The following is a 9,752-nucleotide window of genomic DNA, read 5'->3' on the forward strand; positions in this document are numbered from 1 at the left end:
CTGAACGGCATCGTTGCTGTGAGGAGCCATCGGGTCACTGGCCTGTGTGTGGGAATCCTGTTGGCAGGAGGCCGGAGGATATTACCTCTCTCGGTGAGCCTCCTGAGTCCTCAGGTCCTCGGAGGAGCCAGGGTTGCTTGTCACCAGGTCAGAGAGAGATTACAGAGACACTGATGTGGCCTAGTTTGTGCCTTGCTGCCTCGGATATTTGGTGTATGTATTTAACAGCCAGAGCGGTTAACAGCTGGAGTAAATTCTCAAGAGAAGTCCTCCTCGCGGCAAAGCTGGCTGATCTTCTGACAGATACCTTTGACTCTATCCCCAGTTATTCCAGGCAGTAAAGTTGTGAGAGGCTGAAACTCTGCGGTCGGGGGAACACACGAGGTCCAAGCCTATGGAGGTGTTATGGCAGCAACCCACTCCCACTCCCCGTGCACCGGCGAGGGCTCCCCAGCTTTAACAGAAGGAAAAAAGAGCTGCCCATGTCCCCGAAACCAGTGCTGGCTCTCTGTCCTGGATGTGAAAACAGCTGCTGAGACAGCCCAGCGACGATGTTCGGATTTTTGCACGTTTCACGGAGAATCAGAATAAATATAAACCTCCAAACAGATAATTAATTAGCCTTCCCCTGGCAGATAACGCGGTAGGAAATCCGTTGGTGGATGTCTGGGTGACCGCACTGCTTCTACAGCAGCCTTATTGTTTTTTGCTTTCTCGTTTCGTTGCAGATCTGAAGCCCTGGGTGTCTAATTTCACCTATCCAGGTGTGCATGACTTCTCGCAGCTTGCACTGGATGCCAACAGGAACCAGCTCATTGTGGGAGCAAGGTAAAGATAATCTTTTAATTAGTCCAGGGTGGCTGCTCAAGCTCATTCCCTTCAGGTTCTGGCTTCAGCAGCTCCAGCTTCTGGGGCCAGTCTCCCGCTCAAAAAGAAAGCTATCATCTATGTGGAGGCATTTAGACTCCTAGTATAATTGCAAAGAAGAGAAAATTACTAGAATTACAAAGAAAAAAAAAGCAAGCAATCAAAATGAATCAAAATGGCTGTTTAATGACGCAGGACGCTGGCACCTCCCCCGGTACCGTCAGTGACACGAGAGGTACAGTTAATCATACTGCGCCATCCTTCAGCCAGCACAGAGGTTGACTCTGGTTGATCTCCCATGACGAGACCTCCCCTCTGTCCCAGGTCCATCTAGGCGCCTCTGCGTAAGTTGTGGTGGCGATGAGAATGACTGCTCTCCTCTTGCTCAGAATTCACTCCACCACCCAGTCCCTTCATCCTGCTGATAGGGCCAGATCCTCACCTCGCGCGTTTCGGTGCAACTCTGTTGTTCTGGCCCGTTGTATATAGTCAGCATGTATTCTCCTTTATTGTTAAACATTATTTTTATTTAGGACGCCGTAAGCGGAGGGTGGAAACACGCAGGATGAGCGTAGGCAAGCGCTGGCAAATTTAGAGCTGCATTTGTAACAGGGAAAAGATCTCTGGTTCATTGAAGTACTATATGTCAGGAGTGGTTGAACCATGAGCCCCAACATCAACTGTTTTTATTGCCTAATAAACAGCTAAGACAACCCCAAAAGAAAAGAGTAGGTGTGGTCTAACAGATCGGTGTAAGTGTAACAGTCAGAATCAGATAACGTTGTGGTAGCAGTCTCTGCTGTTAACGAAAACGGAGCGAGCGACTGCTCTCTCCCCAGGTTACGCAGCATTAGGTGGCAGGGGGGCGAGGAGCAGAGCTGGAAGGACTCAGGAGAGAACACAAAAGAGCAAGATGTGGAGCAGACGGGGAGTTTTTTACTTCACGCAGACAACCCAAGTGTGATTTAACACACATTTTCTGCCTGTCTTTGTGCAGTAAATAATAACTCTTACCTTCCTGTAGCGGTTAAGATTGCCCGAGACCCTCTTGCTTTTCATACAGGAACACTTTAGTTTTCAAGCCACAGCTTTACCTGTGCTGGGAGCCTTAAGCAGCGCTTATTAATATGAATGACTTCAGAAGGGCATTGCTTTGGGGGCGGCTGCGAGCAGAGCCTTCTGCCAGGCATGGCACAAACACGGGCGCTTCGCTCTGAGGCGTTTGCGGTTTTACACGGCAGGTTTCCCCTGCGCGGACGCTGCTAAGGCTGACACGCTTCACCCCTGTTCAAACCCCAGCAACGCGTCCTCGAGGGAGGCTCTGTGGCCGCGAGCGTTCGTACGACGTGGTTAGACACGAGGCTACGACAGCGTTACCAACAGGGGAATGACAGCAAATTTGCCTTCCCGCTGGAAGCACAATTGCCTCGTGAGGAAGCAGTAACGTGTATTTCTAGAATTTGCCTGGAAAAGTTGGTTTTCCTGAGGCACTACCCACCCGACGGGGAGACCGCACGTTTTGATGGTGCCACGTGGCTCTGCCGAGCAGATCTGGGTGGAGTTAATGGAGGTGTAATTTCCCAGGGTGGGTTTTCTTTTTCTTTCCTTTAGTGTTGGATACAGGCTTGGTGCGGGGAAAGTGGGGAGTGTTGAGCCATTTCATGGAACAGTTTGGGTTGGGAGGAGCCTTTAAAGACCACCTCGTCCAACCCCCTTCCGTAGGCAGGGAGATCTTTCACTTGACCGGGCTGCTCGAAGCCCCGTCCAGCCAGACCTTGGGAGCTGCACCCCTCTTCACCATCCCGTTTCCACCCTGGGCGAGGTGACGGGGTTCGGTGCCTGAAGACAGGGGTGTGGATGAGGTCCTCGGTGCTGCTCAGCTGTGGGTGCTCTGAGCTCCTGGAGCTGTGCCAGAGAAATGGGAAGGGGAAGTAAAGCCTTTTCTGTTCCCTCCTTCCCTGATAATTCCTCACCTTGTTCTGGACTATTTTTAGGGGTGATTTTTTGAGTCATTAGTTGCTCGTGCACCATCTGCTTGAATTTGCAAATGAAACAATACCTCAAAGAGATGGGAGCTGTCTCAATCCATCTCCGCAGGGTGTAATTTATGAAACCTAAATTTAAATGTTAACCATGTTTAAATGTGCTACTGTAGATCATATTAGTAGTAACACCGGCTATTCTGGGGTTGTGGAAGGAGTTCGGGACCAGGGTGGAGTTTATAAGTACTCCCACTTCTCAATTTCATGGTTAACATCATTCTCTTAGGTGACAGCATTAGAAATTATTTCGGGCTAGCTCTTTCTGTCTCTATTTAAAACCGCTATGATCTCACCACAGCATCTCTTTGGCTTAGTTTATCCTGTGATTCAAAGCTTCACAGAAAATGCTTCCTAGAAGAAAAGAAGATCCTGGGGCTCACGAGGGTTTCAGGAATTGGACACAGCGTGTCTGAAACTGTAAGAAGTATCGAGGGCGTGCCATGCAGACAGGGAGCTGGAATAACACCAGCCTCCGGGTTTTAAGCTTTCTCCTTATCTGAGAGCCCTCCCCGAGTGACTGGTGCTGTCTGAGTGCGAAGCAGAGGAGTTTGATAACTCCGCTGCACCAAACACCTGCCAAGTCAAAGTCCCAGAAACAAAAGAACTGGTTTCAAAAGCCCACCGTGGTTTCTAAGCAACGTATTTACTTGTCACGTCATTTGTGAAATCCAAACACTTGCAAGTAAGGATATGAATAGTTTAGAACATTGTAAATCTCACACTGCCCCTGTTATGAGCCACATTTCATTAAGTATAAAAACACGCATTTCAAAAATTCATAGCCTTCATTTTGACTCATAGTTCGCCTGTTTTGGTTTTGTTTTAAATGTAGTGTTAGTATTTCAATGTACTGTTTTTCTTCTGTGAACGAGTGATTGTTTTGAAATATTTGCTGCTTTTTGCAGCTCTTGAGCGCATGTGATTGGTATTTGAGCTGATTTTAATGGGAGGGAAAACAATTTTCTAGACATTGTTATTACTGAGAAAAAACCTTGAAAATATTTTCACAGCAGTGATTTCACCTGCATGTCGGAGAAGCAGCGCTCTGCTTGCTCTCCTGTGCTGTAGGCAGGGTGCCCGGTCCCTGGGGAGGGTGGGCTTTGTGGAGGGGGTACATCCCACCTCCTCGAGGAGCCTCGCTCCTGTCTCGTTACTGGCCGGGCAGAGCCAGGAGCCAGTAAAGAAGTAAGTGATGATATGAAAGACCCTGCTTGGAGTCAAGCCAAAAGGCATGCTTCACAAGAGCTGCCTGGCAGGGAGAACATAAAAGGTTTTAAGGAGGGTGGTTCAGACGCCATGTGACAATCTGGCACAACAGCAAGCTGAAGGGAAACAGCTTGGACAACAGGAGGATGGTACCCAAACAAATGGCTGCACAGAGAGTGGCTGGGAAGCCCTCGGAGAAATATTTGACTTTCCCCAGAAGGGAACTGCAGGGGTGTCAGCTCGGGGCAGCAGCCTGCTGGGGCTGCAGATGTGAGAGGCATGGCTATGAGGGCTGGCCATTCGCAGGGAGTGGAGGTGTTGCTGCAGAGACCCAGCCAGAAAGCGTCACCACCAGAAGTCCTCTCAGTTCTGTCTGCCAAGAGGGCTGTCAGCTCTGTCGGGAGATGGGAAAGTATCGTCTCCCACGGCTGTCTCATGGGGAACTGCAGCTCAGAAGCTCTTACCACAGATAGAGATTACCGAGAAGAGCCCGGAGGTAGGGAGTAGTGAGCAAAGGCTGCATCAAGGGACTCAAAACAGGCATCCAAGTGCATGTCATTCGGGGCTGCCACACTTCTCTGTAATAAATTTGAAACTACTGAGGTGCTGGTGGTCCCCGTCTGGAAGTTCTGGTGGATTTGATTTTCATACTTGATTTAGAGCTGAACTGAATGTGCCTATTAATGCCAAGTAGAGAGATGAAAGAAAGGAGATACAGCTAGTTTGGGGAGCAGGGAAGGTGCTCGATGAACCTTTACGGGCTGTTTTAGGGGGAGCGCAGCAGCCTGGGCACACCCCTTCCTAGCCGTTACTGCTCCTGGCTGCATAAGCACTGAATCAACTCTGGAACACGCAGGCTTAGGAGCTGGGGGCTGAGTGGAGTAACTGATGTCCCAAAAGAGTTGCTTCAAGTTGCAGCTTGCAGAAACATGGCAAATTGTAAATACACTCTGGGACCCTCCACCAGCAGGTTTGGCACTCCGAGTTTATGGAAAGTCTCTGGTGTGTGATAGATTAGTCTGTCAGACACCAGGTTTCATGCAGATTCCTGGCTGAACGTAGGCTCTTTCCTGCCTGCTTGGCAGAAAGCTCCAGAGCGCTCCAGTAAAAACCTCAAAACCTGTGCTGCTTGGAAAATATGACTCTTACCCTTGGGCACCTTCAGTCCTGCCCGGATGGGCACTGCCGCTGAACCCTGAAGGGAATAAGACTCTGCAGACTGTGCTGCCTGGGCAAAAAGCGTTTTGCAAACCAGGAAATTCAGTGGCAGAAGCTGGGTCAGAGTTGATGCGCAGATTGGGAGTGCTGGGCTTGGGTCTGAACTCTGTCGAGAATACTTGCTGTGGCCAGCCCTTCCCGACGTTTATCCTCACAGGGCTGACTGAGCTGGTTCCCATGGCTTGCAGTAGTACCACACTGTCTTACGCCAGCTTTACCCCCTACTAAGTCACGCTTGGCTGAGAAATTACCTTGCCCGTTGAGGTGTTAATGAGGATGTGAAGAAGCAAAGAGCATGATAATGTTTTTGATTATATCCAGATAGTAGGAGGGTAGCTGAAAATGCTGCTGCAGAGAAAACTAGAGAAACAAAGACCCTCCTTTCTCGCTGTGATTTTTTGCTCTCAGACAAAAGAATGCTCTAATTAAAGTTGCATCCCTGTATTGGAGGCTGCAGTGGGCCACAGAACATGGTGATGTGAGAAAAAAATAGGAGAATCAGTCTCCGAAATTAGCAGACACTTTCAAAGGACCGTTGATGGGTTTTAAAGCAGCTGCCTGACCTGCATGGTGAAGAATATGGAGAAGGTGAGAAACCAGTGATGAGACATTGCAGCTAGTTAAACCCGTGATGGGAGGCGCACAGTGCTGCCTTTGCGCAGGGAACAAAACTGAGATTTAAGGTGCAGGTTTTATGCTCTCTGGTTGAGCCTGGGCTAGTTCAGAGGGACGTTGTCCGCTCTGATACTGTGCCAGGTGAGGTCAGCTTCTCTGAGTGTGGAGAGGTGCAGCCCCACTGGGTGTCTGATTCTTACCTGTGGAGATTGCTTTCCTCTGCTGCTCTACAAGGAGCCTGAATTTGCCGTACCCCGAATCTCTGCTGTCCCTGACTTCCACCCCTTGGGGAGGAGGGGAAAAGGTGTGGACAGGGAAGGATGGGAGGACAATTTTTGTAATTATGGGATTCTGGGAACTTTAGAGCCTGGCCCAAATTTTGTTCAATATGTTTTGGGGTTTTTTTCTTAGTTAAAATTCGTGCATTTTCCCTAGCACAGAATGTGAATTTTAATTAACTCTGAATAAATAAATAAAATGGGATACTGCAGCACTGGCAGTTGCTGGATCGAGCCAAAGCACAGCAGAAATTGCAGCTGTAGGAGTGCAAGGAGGCAGCTTCGCCCCAGGTGTTGTACAGGGAGAAGAGGGTGAGGCAGTGGCAGTCTCTGGTCTGTCGTCTTCGTTGGCAGAGAAAACAGCTGGTCCTCCAAATCACCCGCAGAGCAGTACCACCAGCCTCTCCGCAAATGCCCTCACGGTTGGGGGAGTGGGTGTGCTTTTGCCCCTCATCGGAGGGACCAGGCTTTCAGATGACCCCTGGCCAGTGCCTGCGCAGCCAGGGCTGTGTGAAAGGCATCCTGGCACAGCCCAGGCTGATCGGAGCATCCTGACACAGCGGATTGCAGGCCTGACTGGAAAACTACCTCATATTCCAGACAAAATGAAAACGGGTGATACCCAATCACAGAAGCAGCCACCCACGAGAAACTCACTTGCTTTGGTACACACCGAGAATAATTAAGTTTGAAGATGGTATTTTGGAGAGTGGGGTGCGAGCAAACACGAGGTCAGGATGTTTTGGCAAAAGCCTTGGAAGCTTGGACCTAACGTGTTCCACAGCATCACAGGACGGGGCTGCAGAGCAGTTTCCTTTTGCAGTACTGCAAATGCTCTCTCTTGCTCTGGTTAAGTTGGTTAAGTCTGGTTGAGTTGGGGATACGTCGGGGTTTTTTTTAGGGATCACCTCAGGGACTTGCGTATCCCTTTACACCCAGGTGTTTAGGTGCTAGGGCTACTGTGCTGTGCCACTGCAAAGGTATAAAAACCACAGCGAAGAGAAGGGATTGGTTGGCAATAACTGAAGCTCACCAGCCAACTCCATCTGTACTTGCATATAAGTCATGTTGAACTCCTCCAGATTCTGAGCAAAGCCTGACGGAGCTGGGTATGTTTATCAGCCGCGGCAGGCATGTGGAGGGGCTGCCAGGGAGTGTGTGAATGATAACCGGTATATCAGAAGAAGAGGAGTTTTACAGTATGGCTTGTTGAAAGCCCAACTCAGAGTGATGGGCAAACAGGAGATCAAAGGTCCCCTTGTGGCTCAGGGCCCTATCAAGGTGCTCTAAGTGCTTGTGACTCTGCCAGCTGGGTGAGAGGGAGAGAGAACAGCTGTCAGCCGCGTGTCAAGAGAGAGCTGAGGTGGCGTGTGGGATAGTACGTGATGGTCTGAGAGATGGACTCACTCTTCCAGGAAAACAGGAACAAACCCACACACGAATTTTGAAAATTTGGCTCAGTTTCCATCTCCGAGGTTTTGAAGAGACTTGTCTAGTGAAAGAGAGTGAGGAAAATGTATCAAAAAAAAAAAAAACCAGAAGGAAATTGGCTCGCGTTTTATAAATATGTTCAAACAATTTTACCAAAATATCCCACTCCTGTTCTCTGAAGTGTGTGCATAAGGCCACCCTCCAGAAAGCAGCTGGTTCAAGGTGACTCAGGAGCATAGCAAGCACTGTCACCCCCAGCCAAGGAGGTGGGATCACACTGGAGCGAGCCTTTGCCTCTCCTGCCCTGGGGACAGAGAATGGCCAGAGACAAGAGAGCCAGTTTGCTGCTCCCCTTGCGAGCTGATGGAAGAGGGGACCCGGCTGTCAATCCAAGGGCCGATCCCCTTCCTGCTTCCCCCTCCCATACAGCAGCCATCCATCTAAGTCTCTGAATATCCATCTAAATCTCTGAACATTGGTAGAGCCCAAGGGCGTACAGCTCCTTTTTGCCTCTTTCGCCTCTTCCTGGAGTTGTCCCTGAGTACAGAGCATCCAGCCTGAGCAGATGTGTGCCATGCACCCCATGCCCTTAAAGCTGATGGTAGTTCTTCTCCATTGACTGGAATATAGAGGATTTGATTGTCATCCTTATTTCCACTGAGAAGTCCTAAACGGGCCTTCAGTGGCAACCCAGAAATGATGGCTGGGACCCTGGCATGGTCTGGAAGCTGCTCGCACAAGGAGCCTCTTCGACGCGGACGCTCCTCTAGCTCTGGCTGGATTTATCACTGAGAAATGTTGCTTTGGGAAAAGCAATTGCTCATACAGCAACTGCATCATATTACTCTGTGCCATTTAGTATGATTCTCTGTTGAACATGTATTGATTTTTAAGGAAGAATGATGTACCGGACAAGTTTTAATTCAATAGAAACAAAATTACTGGTGAATAAGGATCCAGCTTATGAGGGAGATGCTGGCTCTCCACCTTTTCTCCAGCGTGTGTGTGCCAGGCCCTTCAAATGAATCACTGGAGATGGATTTGCAAACGGATCATCACATCACACCCCAGAGCAGTCGTGTAATTAACTCCTTCTGAGAGCGGGGCCAGAATCTGCCTTCAGGAGCTGGGTTTCTCGGGACGGGTGACTCGTTCAGAAATGCGGATAATCATCTGAAAAGTTCAGCCACAGCTGGACCTGCGTAGAGGCACTGTGCGTTAATCTAGCATGAGATTTGGGAGCCAAGAGCCCTGTGGTCTGATCTTGAGTCTCTCTTTGATTTGCTGTGGGCTTTGGAGAAGGTTGTTTAACCTTTCTCTGGCTCATTCTCTCCAGTAGTACAAGGGGGGAATGATTCTAACCAGCTCCCAGGAAGTCGTGAAGCATGACTAAGCTGTGTTTGTCATGTACTGTGGAAGTACAAAGTATATCTAAGGCCTCCAGGAGCAAAGATAGGAAGAGCTGACAGGAGCTGCTGGCTCCTAGCCCGAGGCTCAGCCCCAGCACATGGCTTCCAGGAGTGCCAGAAGGGAGCATTAGGTTTGTCACATGCATAATTCTGTGTCTTGTTTCGTATCACCCAAAGGACCCAGTTCTGTTAATTATTTTTCTTATTATCTACGCTGTGACAGTTGTGAGTCCCTCTTGCAGACCTGGCTCCTGATTGCAGCACAATCCCCCGCTGAAGAGGGCGAGCGGAGAGGGAGGCGCTGAGCCCTGGTCCCTGGGATCCAGTGACTGCACACGAGGGAATGGTTCCAGGCTGCACCAGGGTTGCTTCAGACTGGGCGTTAGGATGCATTTCTGCACCACGAGGGTGGTCAGACACTGGGACAGGCTTCCTAGAGAGGTGGCGATGCCCCAGGCCTGTCACCGCTTAAGAGACATTTGGACAATGACCTTAACGACACGCTTTAACTGTTGGTCAGCCCTGAAGCGGTCAGGCAGTTGGACCGGGTGGTTGTTGTAGGTCCCTTTCAACTTAAATCAGATCAGATCTGTTTCATTCCACTCCACTCCACTCCACTCCACTCCACTCCACTCCACTCCACTCCACTCCACTCCACTCCACTCCACTCCATTCTATTCTATTCT

General features: G+C 49.7%; 1 protein-coding gene across 1 annotated transcript in view; it reads left to right on the forward strand.

The window, feature by feature from the left end:
• Positions 1 to 728: 728 nt before the first annotated feature.
• The window catches only part of SEMA5B (sema domain, seven thrombospondin repeats (type 1 and type 1-like), transmembrane domain (TM) and short cytoplasmic domain, (semaphorin) 5B), a gene marked incomplete at its 5' end in the record, with an annotated part of 105,576 nt that continues 96,552 nt past the window's right edge, over positions 729 to 9,752 (forward strand). Inside the window, one exon of the mRNA XM_010145759.1 lies at positions 729 to 828. Coding sequence (XP_010144061.1) covers positions 729 to 828 — 100 coding nt within the window. The remainder of the gene's footprint in view (positions 829 to 9,752) is intronic.

The sequence above is a fragment of the Buceros rhinoceros genome, unplaced genomic scaffold (assembly GCF_000710305.1).
Source record: "Buceros rhinoceros silvestris isolate BGI_N320 unplaced genomic scaffold, ASM71030v1 scaffold9041, whole genome shotgun sequence".
In the NCBI taxonomy this organism is placed as follows: Eukaryota; Metazoa; Chordata; class Aves; order Bucerotiformes; family Bucerotidae; genus Buceros; species Buceros rhinoceros.